Source organism: Phyllobates terribilis, unplaced genomic scaffold, assembly GCF_046119375.1.
Source record: "Phyllobates terribilis strain yellow unplaced genomic scaffold, ASM4611937v1 Scaffold_1__5_contigs__length_1240528914, whole genome shotgun sequence".
NCBI lineage: Eukaryota > Metazoa > Chordata > Amphibia > Anura > Dendrobatidae > Phyllobates > Phyllobates terribilis.
The window spans coordinates 820994019-821013035 of NW_027362761.1; the positions used below are offsets into that span (position 1 = coordinate 820994019).

General features: G+C 43.6%; 1 protein-coding gene across 1 annotated transcript in view; it reads left to right on the forward strand.

Annotated features, from left to right (window-relative positions):
- PARM1 (prostate androgen-regulated mucin-like protein 1) overlaps positions 1-19017 on the forward strand; it is an 85402-nt gene that overhangs the window by 40241 nt on the left and 26144 nt on the right. Inside the window, exon 2 of the mRNA XM_073637734.1 lies at positions 15393-16238. Coding sequence (XP_073493835.1) covers positions 15393-16238 — 846 coding nt within the window. The remainder of the gene's footprint in view (positions 1-15392; positions 16239-19017) is intronic.

The following is a 19017-nucleotide window of genomic DNA, read 5'->3' on the forward strand; positions in this document are numbered from 1 at the left end:
ACATATCCATCACTTCCTTTGATCCTGTTGAGTAGCATGAATTGCCAGTGTCCAGGACAAGGTAAGTATTTTGCACCCTCAAAGCCACCCATGGACCATTCCACCAGTGCATTACTGACCCCTCTAACCCCCAATGAACATGAATTGTATTTTAACAAAATACTGATGTAATTATAATTTGCCACTTGACCCTCTATTCATTTTTATTTTTTTGCTGAAACATTTAAAAATATAAAATTACACATTGTTATTTTACTTTTGCACATTTTTATGTAACTATTTTATTACCCTAACCCAAGTGCTATCCCTAGCCCTAGTACTAACACAAAACCTTAACTCTAATTTTAACCTTAGTCTTAACCCTAGCCATAATATTAGTACTTACCTAGTGCTAAAACTAGTTAGGGTTAGAAAACTATGTAAAAATGTAAGTGAATGAAGACAATCTTGAATCATAGGCAGTACACATTATTCAGTACTTTCTTTATTCATTAACTGCTCAGATTGTCAGCCTAATCGTTTTGCTGAGCGCAGCAGTTGAGATGAGTTTATCATTGGCTGCTGCTCTGTTCATAGGCGGTGACCAAGATGACAAAGTTCACTTCATTATACTTCCTTTGCAGAGTGCAGCTGCCAATGATAAACTTATCTCGACTGCAGCACTTTTCATAAGCACTGCAGGGTGAGCTTGTACTATGCCAGTGCACAACTTCAAGAGCAAACACTGGTAGCGTGGGTTGAAATTTTGCACCACCCCATAGATTTGGTACCTGAGGCAACTAATCTGGGGTTTCCTCCTCTCCCCCATGCTTTATTACTGTTTTGACCTGACATCTGCCATTCCAAGTCAGGAACCCCCATACACATTAGATGGCCATTTGATCCAGCTACACTAGGTTTGGTTGTCATTCATTTAAAATGTGTGGATTTCTTTACTTTAAGACAGTCTTGATACATAAGACCTAAATTGTATTTGCAAATACTATGGAATTTGAGATTAAAGGTTATTAGCATGCATCATGCAGCATGGAGCCATAGATTTGATACACAGCCATTTAATTATCCTGATTTTTCTTTCTTGAGTTTTATGATGTGAAATTGTACTGAAGATTTTTTTTTATCAATAAGCTGTGTTATAGACTATGTCTTTTTTTAATTGTAAGACAAGTTTTATATTCACACTTAGATGTCTATCTTTAAAAATATGACTTAAAAATATGAATTAAAAAGAGATTGGTCATTTCTACTCTCTGGGACTAAATGGAACTTTTAATAAAATCCTTCAAGATATGATGTCCTTAGAGCCTAGGCACAAAGGAGACCGTGAAGCAGATAGCACAGGTCCTGGAGGCTGCCGGCAGACAGGAGACTGAGAAGCAGATAGCAGAGGTCCTGGAGGCTGCCAGCAGACAGGAGACTGAGAAGCAGATAGCAGAGGTCCTGGAGGCTGCAGGCAGACAGGAGACCGAGTAGCAGGTAGCAGAGATACTGGAGGCTGCAGGCAGACAAGAGACCGAGAAGCAGATAGCAGAGGTCCTGGAGGCTGAAGGCAGACAGGAGACCGAGAAGCCGGTAGCAGAGGTACTGCAGGCAGACAGGAGACCGAGAAGCAGATAGCAGAGGTCCTGGTGGCTGAAGGCAGACAGGAGACCGAGCAGATAGCAGAGGTACTGGAGGCTGCAGGCGGACAGGAGACCGAGAAGCAGGTAGCAGAGGTACTAGAGGCTGCAGGCAGACAGGTGACCGAGAAGAAGGTAGCAGAGGTCCTGGAAGCTACAGGCCGACAGAAGACCTCGAGAAACAGATAGCAGAGGTACTGGAGGCTGCAGGCAGACAGTAGACTGAGAAGCAGGTAGCAGAGGTCCTGGAGGTTGCAGGCAAACAGGAGACCTTGAGAAACAGGTAGCAGAGGTCCTGGAGTGCTACAGGCAGACAGGAGACCGAGAAGCAGGTAGCAGAGGTACTGGAGGCTGCAGGCAGACAGGAGACCGAGAAGCAGGTAGCAGAGGTCCTGGACCGACAACAACTCCTAAAATATATAATAAATTGGGTACAGTAGTTCAGTGCTGTTTGTGGGGAATATTTTTTTCATAAGAATTTGGGAAAGTTGTGAAATGTCCTATACATGTCTGTCCTATTCCTGATCTCAGGGTCTAGACTTTTAGCTGAGATGAATCTGTGCTACAGTAAGCTTATCACTTAAACATGAGCCATGTATGAGGGAGTCGGAGTCGTGGAGTCGGAGTTGGAGTCGGTGTCATGGAAATTGAGGAGTCGGAGGTTTGGCTTTCCGACTCCACAGCCCTACATTGCACACAAAGCTAAGGTCCCCCATGCTGGGATGTCTACAATTACTAGGATGTGCATCCCGAATATGTTTCTTGTCAGTGCCCACCTACAATGAGAAAGCGCTTGAATGGAGTGGAGGTCAAGTATCCTAAATGAAGCTCCTTTAATTGTCCTTAGGGTGGCAAAAACATAGACTTTAAATGTAACAGCACCACCTCTTCATTCAAGGTACTCCTCAGTGTGGAGAAAAAGGTTTCTCAGGACCCCTACCCAAGTGAGCATGAGACCCAGTGCACTAAGACCACTGATCAAACACTGGTCGTGTATCCAAAGGAAAGGGGATAATCATTGTGTGTCTCCTGGCTGCACCCATTCTTGGATGCCATTTTAAAACCGTGAGCAATAGCAGTAATTTATGAGCTTTTTTCACAGCTAATTGAATAGAGTGTAACCATGCAGCCTAATTGATAATCATAAAATTAGGTATTGGAACACGTTTCAATCATGGACTGTTAAGGTAGCTATGCTTGACTGTGTGAGTGGTATTTGTATTGACCATAATATATGCCCAGCATATTTCATTAATGGTTAAAGTCCACAACATGTTTTCTGTCAATGCCATGTAAAATATTGTGTTATTAGGAAATACAGAAAAAGGTAGAAATAAATATAATAATATGGCATTAGCTGCCAACTTAGGGACTGAGTCAGCAGCTGATCTCCCAGTGCCTGGCATCCAGTCTGTTCATATACATTTGTGCAGCACTTGGATTTGTATTTTTAATCTGGCACAATATGATTGCATATGGAAAGGAACATGGGTATCATAATGAGATTCCCCAGACTTCTCCTTAAGGCTATGTGCGCACGTTCAGTATTTGATTGCAGAAATTTCAGGCAAGGTTTCTGCATCTCTTGGCAGCAAAAATGCGGCATTTTGCCACGATTTTGATGCGGTTTTTTTAGGCGTTTTTCCAAATACTATGGAATTTGAGATTAAAGGTTATTAGCATGCGTCATGCAGCATGGAGCCATAGATTTGATACACAGCCGTTTAATTATCCTGATTTTTCTTTCTTGAGTTTTATGATGTGAAATTGTACTGAAGATTTCTTTTTATCAATAAGCTGTGTTATAGACTATGTCTTTTTTTAATTATAAGACAAGTTTTATATTCACACTTAGATGTCTATCTTTAAAAATATTACTTAAAAATATGAATTAAAAAGAGATTGGTCATTTCTACTCTCTGGGACTAAATGGAACTTTTAATAAAATCCTTCAAGATATGATGTCCTTAGAGTCTAGGCACAAAGAAGACCTTGAAGCATAGAGCAGAGGTCCTGGAGGCTGCAGGCAGACAGGTGACCAAGAAGAAGGTAGCAGAGGTACTAGAGGCTACAGGCAGACAGGAGATCTCGAGAAACAGATAGCAGAGGTCCTGGAGGCTGCAGGCAGACAGGAGACCTTGAGAAGAAGGTAGCAGAGGTCCTGGAGCATAACGCGCATTTTGCCACGATTTTGATTCATTTTTTTTAGGATTTTTTTGATGAGTTTTTATACAGCAATGAAAGCTTTTTGGCTCTAAATAAAGATATTTGAAAAAAGAAGCGTGGGACATCGCTTTAACGCTTGGATTATCGTTGGACCTGGGGTGAGTATTATTGGTTAATTTAAATGATTAAAAATGTGTCTTTGTATTTCAAATAAAGTGTTTTATTCTCAGTGTGTGTGTTTATTTAACGCTTTACTTAGTAATGAGGGTGTCTGGCTGACACCTCTTCAATTCCAAAGCTAGGGTTATGTGTCAGCGACACCTAATTCCATTAACCTTAATCCCATTAATTCTAATGCCACACTTGTGTTGTCAGTACATGCAAATCCACCACATGTAATGACTTTTCAATCGGTCAAAATCTGCATCTCCGCTACAGAAATTGACATGCTGCGGGTGAGTTTGGGTATGTGCCCACGATCAGGAAATGCTGCTGGATTGACGTTGCATATTTATGCAGCGTCAAACCCACAGCGGCCAGATGTTACAGCATAGTGAATGGGATTTCTAGAAATCCCATGTCCACTATGCTTCTCTGTGCACCTGCGGATCACCCGCAGACACTGACATGCGGCACATCTTTCAGGACCGCAGCATGTAAATTTCTCTTGCGGAGTCGCTAGTCTCTGCAACAGAAATTTGACCAATAGAATGTATTGAATGCTGTAAATCCGCATGGTTCATTGAACAAATGCGGAGTTACCTGCGTTCAGTAGAAAAAATGTGCTTCCAAAGTGCTGCTACATCTGGATCATAGGCACATACCCTTAAATTAAAAAAATGGCGTGGGCTCCTGTGTCATTTTCATAACCAGCAGAGGGAAAGCCAACCACTAGGGTCTGATATTACTAGCCGGGGAAGGAGCCATTTGCCAAAAATGTTCTCTGGCTATTAATAACAGCCCACAGCTGTTTGCTTAGCCTTTACTAGCTAGATTACAAGGGGACCCCAGAAAAAAATTCATGTAGGACCCCCCTATAAAATCTAACCAGAAAAGGCTAGGCCGACAGCTGTGGGCTGATATTACTAGCCAGGTAAGGGGCCATGGATTATGGCTCCCTTTAAGGCTAATAATATCAGCTCTCAGTGGCCCCAGAAATGGCGCATCCATAAGCTGCACCAGAGCTTAGCCTCTGCTCTTCCCATTTTCCCTGGTGCAGTGTCAAGTGGGGTAATAGGGTTGGGGGTTCATGTCAGCCTTGTATTGGCGGCTGCCAAGAAGCCCAGGTTAGTAATGGAGGTTTTCTATAAGACGCCCCCATTACTAACCCCATAGTAAAGGTTTTGAAATAAAGACACAGCAAGAATAAAGTATTTTATTTTAAATAAAATAAATTACAGTTTTAATAATTTATTTTAAAATAAAAAAACACCTTATACTCACCTAACTCCCATTCCACTGAAGCCATTATCACCTGTAAAAAAATAAAAAACAACCATATCCTTCCCCTGTCTGCCTTGGTGACATAATCCACAGTGTCTCACGACGATCTGAGTCACTTCTAGTGCAGTCACACAAGCAATCACTGGTGTGACTGCTCTAGAGCAAAGCGCTGAGCTATCGAGACTGAGGTCACTGGAATTCAATCAGCTGATAAGCTCTGGTGACCTCACTTACTACATCAGTGTTGTGTGAGAAAATTCTCATGCAGCACCAGTGCTGTAAGTGAAATTACCAGAGCTCTCCGCTGATCATCCGTTGATTGAATTCCAGTGACCTTCGTCCTGGCAGCTCAGCGCTATACACTGCCAAGAGCAATTGCGCTCCCGTCAGTGTATAGACTGCTGCCGGGTGATCGAATCGCCGTGGGACATTGGGACTACGGCGGTAGGTGAGTATAAATTGTTTTTCATTTTAATAGCAATTTATTTTACCTTTTTTTTTTTTTTTTTTTTACACGGAGCACAGGCGCCGGCTGATGAGATTACTTCTCCCCACAGCGGCGCCTGCTCTCGCTATTATCAGTGGGAGAGGCCGTAGGCTGATGGGAGGAGTACTCTCCCGCGGGAAATTCTTTGTGTGTTTTTGCCGCGTTTTTGTCTCATTGATTTGAATTGAGTCATTCAAATAAGCAAAAATCTGCAGCAAATCCGCAAATATTTGACAAAGAATTGACATGCTGCAGATTTAAATGCACTGCAAATCCTGACAGGAAAATTCCTGATCATGTTCACAGCCCTTCAGGATTGCCATTGCATTAGCTGGCACACGCATTCCCTGGTGGTTTTGGCCCATTTCCGCTCGGAAAAGACGCTGCTAAAACCGACCAAAAGTGCACAGTGTGCCCATAGCCTAATAAGCCTCAATTCATGTGAGGCAATTATTTGATCATCATGTTTTTGCATCTTGTAAAATAACCTTTACTTAATATAATCATTCTGCCCTTGTTGTGCTGGAAATTATCTCTTGCCATTCATTGAGTTTTTGTTGTGTTGTTGTAAGAAGGTGAAGTGTTGCCCACCTTTCCTTTTGAAGATGTGTATTGATGTAACGCGCTATGATGTTTGTATATGTGATATTTGTATTGTTAGCAAGGATGTGGTATTCTGCCCAGCCACAGGTAGTTGACAGGGATAGTTAGAGTTAATAGCTGGGACTAGCCCAGAGGGGAGGGGCTGATTGAGGGCACCACAGAGAACTTATTGATAGTGAGTCAGATAGGGTCTAGCTTGCAACTAGAGCAGACCTCTGGTCTGACTAGTCAACAGAATCGCATATAAGTGGGTGTCACTGTGGCGAGAGGGAGACAACCGCACAGATAGTAAGACCCAGCAGAGAAAGGAGACAGTTTTAAGAAAAAGTGAATAGCAGTCCAGAGTCAGGACAAAGATAGTGAGAGAGCAACGGAAGAAGTATAGAGGCATAGGGCAGGAAGCCTAGTGGGATGGTTTGGAGGTGTCTGCCAGTAAGGTAACGGAACGGAAAGGGAAGATGAAGGAAGACTAAGAGAAAATGCCCCACGTGGTAGTCCAGAGGCACCAGTAGAAAACTAAGCTGAGTGGCCACCATGTTGGCACAGAAAATTCTACGGAGAAAAGGACACAGAGCCGCGGGTTGGAGTTTTGGACTCTTGAATTCTGGACAGTTGTAACGTTACTGAGAATGAGGGAAGATTCCAAAGTAATGTGCTGGGCTGTGCTAAGAGTAGAAGAAGTAACCCAGGAAGATAGAGTGTTTCGAGGAAAGAAGGAAATATGTGTGATGATGTCGCTTGTTGTTAAAGAAACGTCCTTGAAGATAAAAGCCTACTATCTGCTGTATATAGTTCATACCAACTTATTCTTGAAGAAGTTGTCCACTACTATTTAATATTCCCCCAGTGTATTTAACCTGTGGAGATAAGATTTTTTCTAATTACCTTGCTTTCTATATATACTGTGCATAGGCAGAAAGCTGCCAGTCAGTGGTGGGGAGGGTTTATACAGGTCTCCTGAATATGAAGGACTACATAGCAGCAGGTTTACTAGTTTACTAGTCCTCTAGTGATATTCTCCTGCTAAAACATTGATTTTATCAGAACTACAGCAAGCAGCCCAGTAAGTGATACATCGCTGGAATCTGGGTCTCTGTCTTTACATCATGCTGATCTCAGATTAGGAGGCAAAAACCTGGTGACAGATTCCATTTTATTCTTTAATCAGTGTTTCAAGGAAAAAATTAGCAGATACAAAAGGAGGAGAGGGGAAAAAATGTCTGATAAGTGGAGAAGGAAGCTGATTTCTCTGTCAATATATATTACATTCCTTTTAATCTCCTGTACTATTAAACTTATGCAAAGTTTGTTGAAAGTACAGTTCTGTTTTAAGGCAACAAGCCCATGCCACTTGAAAAGCTTGTTAGTTCCAGTCTTTTATTCCTGAATCAGGTATCTCAGGATGAACTGTAATATACATTACTCCCAAGTAGGTACATTGAAATCTTGAGAAAATAAATAAATTAATAAGCATGCAGTTACACAAGAGATAAACTGTACAGTGAAAGAAGTGATGAACAGCATATAACAACCACTGAGGGAATCTTTCTAGAGTAATTGGGAACAAGGACACTTGAGACATTGCAACATTCCTGTGATAGTGCAGGATGGAGATTCATTGACAAGGAGGGATGGGAGTCACTACATTCATTTTGTTTCTTTATTGTTACATGCATTCTGCTTAAGTTATTATTATTATTATAGCGGCATTTATTCCATGGCGCTTTAGATGTGAGAAGGGGTATACATAGCAAAAACAATTACAATAATCTTGAACAAAAATGAATCACTGACTGGTACAGGAGGAGAGAGGACCCTGCCAGCGAGGGCTCACAGTCTACAAGGGATGGGTGAGGATACAGTAGGTGGGGATAGAGCTGGTCTTGCAGCGGTATGGTGGAGCGGTGGTTACTATAGTTGTAGGCTTGTCGGAAGAGGTACTGTATTTTTCGGACTATAAGACGCACCGGACCATAAGACGCACCTAGGTTTTAGAGGAGGAAAATAGAAAAAAAAATTTAAGCAAAAAATGTGGTCATGATGCACTGTTATGGGGGAGGGGGTCTGCTGCTGACACTGGTATAGGGGTAATGTCCCCCAATTCTATTAATATCCTCCATCCTAGTATATATGGCCCTTCCTTCCTGTTATACGTGGCCCCCATCCCCATCCTGATATGCATGGCACCCCAATCCACCATCCTGGTATGCATGGCACCAATCATCCCCATCCTGGTATGCATGGCACCCCTCGTCCCTCTTCCTGGTGTGCATGGCACCCCTCGTCCCTCTTCCTGGTATGCATGGCACCCCTCATCCTGGTATGCATGGCACCCTTCATCTCTCATCCCTCTTCCTGGTATGTATGGCACCCCTTATCCCTCTTCCTGGTCTGCATGGCCACCCTCATCCTGGTATGTATGGCACCCTTCATCGCTCATCCTGGTATGTATGGTCCCTCTCATCCTTCTTCGTGGTATGTATGGGCCCCCTCATCCTTCTTCCTGGTAGTTAGGTCCCCCTCATCCTTCTTCCTGGTATGTATGGTCCCCCTCATCCTTCTTCCTGGTATTTATGATCCCCCTCATCCTTCCTGGTATTTATGATCCCCCTTATCCTTCTTCCTGGTATGGATGGTCCCTCTCATCCTTCTTCCTGGTATGCTTGGCACCCCCCATCCCATGCTGCACACAGCACTGTGTCCTCCTCTGCAGCCAGCACTGATCTCAGTGTGAGCCGCGCATGGCGATGACGCCATGCGCCTTCACACTGTGAGATGGTGTGCCGGAATAGTCACTGCTCCCCATGCCCGGACTGTGTGCGTGGGAAGCAATGAACATTGATTCTCTCTAATAGCGCTCACACTGTACCACAGCGCGGCTCCTGCTACGGCTCTGCGGTCTGTGTGCCCGCTATTAAAGTCCATGAATATTCTCCACAACCACTCCCATGGATTGTAGTAAATATTCATGGACTTTAATAGTGAGCACACAGACCGCAGAGCTGCAGCAGGAGCTGTGCTGCGGTACAATGTGCGCGCTATTGAAGGGAATCTGTCACCCCCCTGGGAGATATCAGACCTCTACTATGGGCGTACAGGGTATAGAAAAGTAAATCTATACATACCTGTATAGCAGAGGTTTGATTGCAGAGAAATCTGATTTTATAAACTCCCCTTTGCACAGTCTTGGCGTCACTCGGACGCCAAGAAATCCCCGCCTATCTGTTTATTATTCCCCTAAATACCTGCCTATCTGTTTAATCATCATATTCCCCCCTCCCCTGCATGTCACAGGGCCCTACGACGTGCACTGTGCTCCTTGACTCCGCGAGTATGCGCAAAGAGCCGCTCACATAGAGCGCTCTTTGCTTCATCCTGGCTCCGTCTGCCTGTGCACTGCGCTGCAGGTTTCTATTGCACAGGCGATGGGGAGTCACTGTCACTTCCTGGCGCCTGCCCAATAGAAACCTGCGGCGCAGAGCACAGGCAGACGGGGTCGGGATGAAGCAAAGCGCTCTCTATGTGAGCGGTGCTTTGCGCATGCCCGGCACAAGAGGGAGCACAGTGCACGTCACAGGGCCCTGTGACATGCAGGGGAGGGGGAGAATATGATAATTAAGCATATAGGCGGGGATTTGGGGGAATAATAAGCACATAGGCGGGGATTTTTTGGTGTCCGGGGGACACCAAGCCTGTGAAAAACGGAGTTTATAAAAACAGATTTCTCTGCAATCAAACCTCTACTTTGGGCCATACAGGTATGTATAGATTTACTTTTCTATACCCTGTATGCCCATAGTAGAGGTCTGATAACTCCAAAGTGGTGACAGATTCCCTTTAAAGTTCATGAATATTCACTACAACCCATGGGAGTGGGTTGTAGAGAATATTCATGGACTTTAATAACGGGCACACTGATCGCCAGCTGCTGCAGGAGCCGCGCTGCGGTACAGTGCGAGCGCTATGTGCTCCTTACGCCCATGGGTAGCTCCTGCCTCCTGTGCACGCTCCACCGCTACTGCCGGTGGTGTGGGGGAGCGGCACACTCCACTGCCACTGCCGCTCCCCACACCACCCACAGCCACCATATATAGTCCATATAAATTCGGACTATAAGGAAAAAAGTGCGTCTTATAGTCCGAAAAATACGGTAGGTCTTCAGGTTCCTTTTGAAGGTTTCCACGGTAGGCTTGAGTTCCAGAGTAGGGGGGATGCACAGAAGAAATCTTGTATGCGATTGTGGGAAGAGGAGATAAGAGCGGAGTAGAGATGGAGATCTTGTGAGGATCGGAGGTGCAGATAAGTACCGAGAGACTAGGTTATAGATGTATGGAGGAGACAAGTTGTGGATGGCTTTGTATGCCAAGGTTAGTGTTTTGAACTCGAGCCTCAGGCAATGGGGAGCCAGTGAAGGGATTGACAGAGAGGAGAGGCCGGGGAATAGCAGGGTGACTAGTGTATTAGTCGAGCAGCAGAATGTAGGATAGATTTGAGGGGTGCGAGAGTGTTGGAAGGGAGGCCACAGAGCAGGAGGTTGCAGTAGTCGAGGCGTGAGATGATGAGGGCATGGACTAGGATTTTGCAGTTCGTGGTTGATGAATGTGCAGATCCGGGAGATATTTTTGAGTTGGAGTCGGCAGGAAGTGAAAAGGACTTGGATATGAGGTTTGAAGGAGAGATCAGAGTCCAGTGTTACCACGAGGCAGCGAGCTTGCAGGACTGGGGAGAGTGGACAGACATTGACTTTGATGGATAGGTCTGATGGGGGGGTTGAGTGAGATGGTGAATAAATGATGAATTCTGTTATATCTATGTTAAGTTTTAGAAATCTAGCAGAGAAGAAGGATGAAATAGCAGAGACATTGTGGGATTTTGGTTATTAAGGAGGTGATATCAAGTCCAGAGAGGTAGATCTGTGTGTCATCAGCATAGAGGTGATACTGAAAGCCGTGAGGCTCCATGAGCTGTCCCAAGCCGTAGGTGTAAATGGAGAAGAGAAGGGCCCTAGGACTGAACCTTGGGGGACACGGACAGATAAGGGGCGAGATGAGGAGGTGGTGTGTGAGTGGGAGACACTGAATGACCAGTCTAGTAGGTATGAGGAGATTCAAGATAGGGCCAAGTCTGTGATGTCAAGAGATGAGAGAGTCTGTAGTAAGAGGGAATGGTCTACTGTGTCAAAGGCAGGGAATGGTCTACTGTGTCGAAGGGAGATGACAGGTTCAGGAGGAGGACAGAGTAGTGTCACTTGGATTTGGTGGTTAGTAGGTTGTTGGTGACTTTAGTCAGAGAAGTTTCAGTAGAATGATGCAGTCAGAAGCCAGATTATAAGTGGTCAAAGAGGGAGCAGGAGGAGAGATGGGGAGGGCAGTTCAAAATGGACATGTTGTTCCAGTAGTTTTGAAGCATAGGGGAGAAGTGATATGGGGCGATAGCTAGTCAGAGAGGATGGGTCAAGGGAGGGCTTTTTGAGGATGGGTGTGATCAAGGCATGTTTGAAGCATGAGGGGTAGACACCAGTCGTTAGTGACAGGTTGAAAAGGTGGGTTATGATGAAGACTGTGGTAAGGTTAGGGATGAGGTGGGACGGGATTTTGTCAAGTTCACAGGTGGTGAGGTGTAATTTGGAAAGTAAAGAGGAAAGTTCATCTTCCGTTATGGTGGAGAAGCTGATTTTGGAGGAGGAGGATTGTGTAGATAGGAGGAGGGGCTGTGAGGACTTTAGGCAAAAGCTTTGTCTGTTGGTGTCAATCTTCTATTTGAAGAATAAGGAAAAGTCTTCAGCTGAGATGAGTGAGGAGGGAGAAGGCGCTGGGGGACGGAGAAGAGAATTGAAAGTGTTGAATAGCTGTTTAGGGTTGTGAGACTGAGGATATGAGAGATGAGAAGTATGTTTGTTTTGCTGAAGTGAGTGTGGACTTGAAAATAGTGAGGGACTGTTTGAATGCGATGAAGTTCTCGTTGGAGTGGGATCTTTTCCATCTCCACTCAGCAACCCTGGAAGCCCGGCTTTAGTCAGGTTGGTGTACCAGGGTTGCATGTTGATTGTGCGAGCTTTATTATGTGTGAGGGGGCAACTGAATTGAGAGCTGCAGCTGTTGTAGTGTTATATAAAGCGGCAGTAACATCTGCATCATGTAAGGAATTAATGTCTGTAAAAGTGAGAAGGGATTCAGAAAGTGAGTGTAGGTCAAGGTGTTTGAGATTTCTGCAAGGGTGTGCAAGTTTGTGGAGTGGGGATTGTGCACCTGGAGAGGAGAGGGTAAAGAATGTAAGTAGGTTGTGGTCAGAAAGAGGGATGGGTGAGTTAGATGGGAAAGAGAGGCAGGTGAAAATGAGGTCCAGTGTGTGGCCATCTTTGTGATTGGCTGCGCAAGACCATTGAGCAAGGCCGAAGGAGGAAGTGAGAGATAGAAGCTTAGAGACAGATGAGTGGGACTTACAAATGGGGATGTTGAAGTCGCCCATGATGATAGTGGGAATGTCAGCGGAAAGGAAGTGACGTAGCCAGGTGGTGAAGTGGTTAAAGAAAGTAGTGGCTGGCCATGGGGGGCGGTAAATGACAGCCAGTTGGAGGGAGAGTAGATGCGTGCACAGTGCACCTCAAAAGAGGGGAGGGTAACGGAGGGTGGAAGTGGGATTTGGATGAAGGAGCAGTTATCTGACAGGAGAAAACCTACTCCTCCGCCATGCTTGCCGCTGGGGCGAGTGGTATGGGAAAGGTGGAATCCACTGTACGAAAGTACAGCTGGAGAGGCTGTGTCAGAGGAGGTGAGCCAGGTTTCTGTGATGCCGAGGAAGGAAAGTTTGTTAGTAATGAAAAGATCATGGATGTAAGAAAGTTTGTTGCAGAAGGAGCGATCGTTACATAGAGCTCCTGTTAGTGGGACTGGGGAAGTGGGGGCTGGGCGGATGGGTATAAGGTTAGAAAGGTTGCAAGAGTTTGTGATAGATAGTGGATAGGAGGTGGAAGTGACTGTGGGGATGTGGTGAGGAGAACCAGGATTTGGAGAGATATCGCCGTCATTGAGGAGGAACAGGGAAAGTGTTAGCAGGTGGGAGCAGGAGCGAGCATCAGGTGGCTGTCTGTGTTTGGAGACACAGGATTGAATATTGATGAATAGTTCTGAGGAGAAGGTGAGATGAATGGGGAGGATGGAGGGACAGATGACCCGTTGCTTACTAGGTGTTGGGATTAGAGGGGTTAGTAGAAAGTGGAGGACTATAGGGGAGAGATTGAAAACAAACAGAAACATTGTTTACTTTGCCTGGGTATCCAGTTTCCTTCAGTTCACTCCAGGTTCAAATCAGGTCTAATTCATGCATCAAACTTGTCTGACACACTTCCGTGATACATTGCGCTGCACACTACGTCAGCAGAGTCACTACTCACAATATATGTGCTAATAAATGCATTCAGGTGTGAAGCAGAGGGGAGAGGCCTTAGTACATCTTTATCAGATAATTACAAATTGAGCCAGATGCAGGATATAAAATACAGGCAAAGTAAAGCAAGCTGGTCATAAAGAAAAGTTGTGAACAGGAGTCATGCAGGGTTCGCTTACAACAGGGTTCTCACACAGTTGGAAAGCTGGGTGACATACCTGTAAGAATAGATAAATGAACATGCTGATTAGAGAGTGATGGTCATGGATGACAAGATGCAGTCTGTATATATAGTATTAAATTCAGGTCTAATTCATGCATCAAACTTGTCTGACACACTTGCGTGATACACTGCACCGCAGACAAATCATCTACTGACACAAGTGATTCTACCTACAAGCATTGCTTCATTCTGTGACTGCTTCAATATGTGCAGCCAAATACAATAGATTCATCTACAATATCACCACATTATATCAGTAAGGCCATGGCCCCACTATCAGTATTCGGTCAGTATTCGGTCAGTATTTTTTCTCAGGAGTGGGAGCCAAAACCAGGTGAGGAACAATCAGAGAAAAGGTATAATAGAAACAAGTCACCAATTCTGCATTTATCACCCACTCCTGGTTGTGGCTCCCACTCCTGAGAAAAAAAAATACTGACCGAATACTGACCAAATACTGAGAGTGGGGCCGTGGTCTAAGGATGATTGTCTAGTGTAGTGCCCCAAAAACAGTGGAGAAGGGTAAAAATACTATCTATCCCATATCTATCTATTATCTATCTATCTATGTATCTATTCTATCTATCTATCTATCCATTATCTATCTATAGCTATTCTATCTGTCTAATATCTATCACATATCTATCAATCAAATATCTATCTGTATCTATCTATCTATCCATATATCTATCACCTATCTATCTATATCTATCTATCTATCCCATATCTATCTATCTATCTATCTATCTATCACACCTACCTATCTACCCATCCCATATCCATCTATTATCTATCCATATCTATATATTATCTCTCTGTCTATCATTATCTGTCTATCATTATCTATCTATCTATTTATCTATCTATGTATCTATCATACTAATATCTTTCTGTTTATCATTTTATACTTTTTTTTACACATTTTAGATTTTGTGACTTTTTGTGCTGCCATTTTTGTAGTTATCTAAACATAATATGATACTTAAACATGATTTAGCATATTTATTTTTGTGGAAAATCACCCCAAAAACGAATGCGCAAAACCCAAAGGCTGTATTATTTTGCCTTCCCCATTTGATTACTAATGACTTATCTATGAATCATCAATATAGAATCCCAAAGCCATTGTAGTGTACATGAATTTCTGTAGTAGGATCTGTGAATTATGATAACAATATCCGTACATAATACTAGTAATATCTGTGAATCACTGCTGTAATATCTGTGAAGATGAGATTAGTGGGTTGGGTTTGGCAGGACTGGTGGTCCTTCCGCAGCACAACATTTACTGGTGTAAATTACAGCGCAAATCTACGTCTTGTCATAGATTTCCCATTTTGGCATATGGACAGGCAGACATACCAAAGTACGCTCCTTAATAATGTTTTCTTCAACATACTGTGGTTTCATGTGGAGTTTGACTTATCTGACTTTGCTTTATTCTAATGGCTTGTCCTTTTTCCAGGTCTACATGTTAGAGCCGAACCAACAGTCAGCTCACAATCAGCGCCGGACACATCTATAGTATCTACACATGTGCCAACAGGACTACCTGAAATTCCTTCTGGAAAAGAATCAACAAAGGTTCCTACAGGAGAACCAAAGTCTAAAACATCCACTGAACTCCCGGAAGTCACTCCTGCATCAAAAAGTGTCACCGATAGTGTGACTGCTACCAAAGAGATGTCTCCTACAATAAAAACAAACCCTTTGTCAGACTCCATTCCAAACACAGTAACACCATCGAATACTAGCGAGGTATCAATGAAGCCAAACACAACAGTATCAACCAATACAAAAGTACCAACCAACACAACAGTACCAACCAATACAACAGTAGCAACCGATACAACAGTACCAACCGATACAACAGTACCAACCAATACAACTGTACCAATCAATGCAACAGTACCAATCAATGCAACAGTACCAATTAGTACAACAATTTCAATCATTTCCAGTGCACCTACTATTCCCTCCACCCCAAGTTCATCCGAACATGAAAGTGGGCCAACAGAGTCCAGCACAGAGACAGTAACTAAAGTCAATGAGACAGTTACAGGAACAACAAATCAAACGGGAATTACAGAACCTACTAAAAATAGTACTGCTAATGTTACCTCTCCTTCTAAGCCAGTGTCTCCAGAAAACACAAAGCCTTCTGAGATAGAGTCTTCTCCACATATTAGTCCAACTGATGGCCCTGAACTATCACCTTTAAGCAAAACTCTGGCCTCACCTACGAAGGTTATATCAACTACAGACGATACAACTGGACATGACGTTGAGCTTCAAAGGGCGCTAAGTCCTGGTAAGAATTTTATCGTTAGACGTATGAAGGATTGAAGAGTATTTTCGGGTTGTGTCGCTATTTTCCGAGACCCCTAACGTTTTAATTTTTTGGTTGATAGAGCTGTCCGAGAGCTTATTTTTTGCTGGATCAAGCAAAGTTTTTATTGATATCATTTTGGGATAGATATAGCATTTTGATCGCTTGTTACAGTATTTTTTGTGGTATTGCAGCAAACAAAAAAAATTTAATTTTGGCGTTAATTTTTTCTGAATGCGGTTACCAAATATTTTTATTTTTTATTATCTTTATTTTTAATGAGGGAAAAAGGGAGTAATTTGAACTTTTTTCATATTTTTTAAAAACTTTTTTTTTTTTACTTTTCACTGTACTTGTTAGTCCCCTTAGGGGACTTAAATATGTGATCATCTCATCACTTGTGCTATATTCAGCAATACCAAAGTTTTGTTGCATTTAGTAAAAATCATGGTCTCCTTTGCAGCCTGGCCACAGGCAGGGTTTCAAGGGAGCTCTGTAATGACAAGCACAGAGGTCTTCAACGGACCCCTGGATGTCATAGCTACACATCGTCCCCCCGCAATCACGCCGCAGCTGATGGGCACAAAGATTGACAGCAGCATATAACAGGTTACCAGTGGAGTGGAGCTTTGCTCTACTCGTGGCTGATATAGGCAGATCCCGGCTGTGTGTCAGACATCCATGAGCCCGCTCCATACACCGCCCTTGACTTACACCGTACATGTATGGTGGATGTCAGTAATGCCATTTGCGATTGTTAGAGACAGGTCCTGGCTGTAACACACAGCCATTACCTGTCGGGTGTGGGGCAAAACCTCGTGAGCCCGCTCCATACACCCACTTCTGACTTGCGTCATACATGTACCGCGCATGTTGTGAAGGGGTTAATTGACTGAAAATGTTGTCATAGAGATGTATTATGCAATTTGCTCCATTTTTGTAAAGATTGTAATTGTTGCCTGCCAAGTTTAAAGGGATTGTCCAGGACTATTACATTTTTTTTAAGTTTGAGGCGAAAAGCTAACAACTACCTTCCTGCCAGTTCTACTTGGCACTGGCTCTTCTTCTACTGGGTCGATCTGTCAATGAGGCATGACTGCCCACATCAAGCTGATTGGCAGCCGGCTCCCCGCAGTTATGGCTGCAGGGAGCCAACTGTCTGCATGACGTCAGCAGTCACACGCCCTGTCAACAGAGCAGAACAGATGAGAATCTGCTGCTCTGTCCATGTGGCTTCAGCGGAAGCCGCTGGATCGCCAGCTGGAATAGTCTGTGACCGCTCTAAGCTGGCAGATATCGGCGCTGGGCACAACAGGCTGCTAGCTAGTTAAGAATTATCTGCCTGTTAGTTCTTAGGCCAAAAGTAAAAAAAATATATAGTCCCGGATAACCCCTTTTAAAGAAGTGGAGAGGTAATTTCTGCCTGTGTGTAAAACTCAGAATAACAAGTGTTGTCATGAGGTCACCCCAGCCCCGGTGCAGCAGGGCGGCTTGTAACATCAAACACTGATAAGAAGTAAGCTATTAAAAACTGGTGCTGGTGACATGGCCAGTTTAGACTGACATTTTCCTTGTCAGCCAGGTTGTTGGAATTTTTCTGATGTAAGTTGGTTGCAAAGTATTTTTTTTTGTTGCATAGCTGCATCTCTCTGCCAATTATAAAGTACATATTCCAACTGCTAGGAATGTATGGAAACATTGTATACATTACCAGATATTTCTTGTACAGGAAGCATTAGTTCTACAAGCAGAAACAATGCATCTGTCACCAGTTTTCTCAATACTAAAGGCATGCATTATTTTATATATCTCTTAGACCCAATGAGACTGGTGTAGTTACTTTAAAAATTCATGTCAGAAAAGTTATATAAGCCAGATAAGCATTTTTTGAGTCTGGCTATAGAGTGAGAAAGTGCATAGGTCCAAGTGTATTCAGTTTCTGCCTGACAGATGCGGCTTGTGCTGTGCTGTATGAGGTCTCAGCTGCAGCAGGGAGGAGGGACAGTATGGGACTGTCCAAAAGCAGACTAGGTGAGTGGAGCTTGAGGTTAAACTTTCAGGGTTTACTAATGTCTGCAGTATGTATTGGAAAATCTGGTGACAGATCCTGCCTTTCTGTCGCAGGATTAGGACATAAGCCAGTGTCAATAAAGCTGTGATTGTACAGTACACAGCCTTTCCTATATTTAACTAAACACACAGCCAGGGTTTGCATTGTTCTGCTCCTGAACAGCCATATAAGCATTTTATGAGTCCAGGCATAGAGTGAAAAAGCCCATGAGTCCAAGTGTATTCTGTTTCGGCTCACCTAGACTGACAGCTGCGGCTGGTGCTGAGCTGTGTGAGGTCTCAGCAGCAGCAGCAGGGAGGAGGGACACTGAGGTATTGTCCAAAAACAGACTAGTTGAGCGGAGCATGCGATTAAACTTTCAGGGTAATGTCTGCAGTATGTATTGTAAAATCTGGTGATTTCTTTTTTGACACTGGATTAGGAAATTAGTCAGTGTCAATAAAGCTGTGATTGTACAATACTCAGCCTTTCCTATATTTAACTAAACAAACAGTCAGGGTTTGCATTGTTCTGCTCCTGAACAGCTCTGCACGTTGGATGAGCATTAATCTACTCCAATACGGAAGCTTGTGGAAAAAAGATTTGTTTCCACAAGCAGACAACATGGAAATCTGCCCTTATCATGTTATGCTGGGATGTCATGGAGAAAAATAAATGCTTTTGTTTGAGAAACCTTAGTATGCATCATGA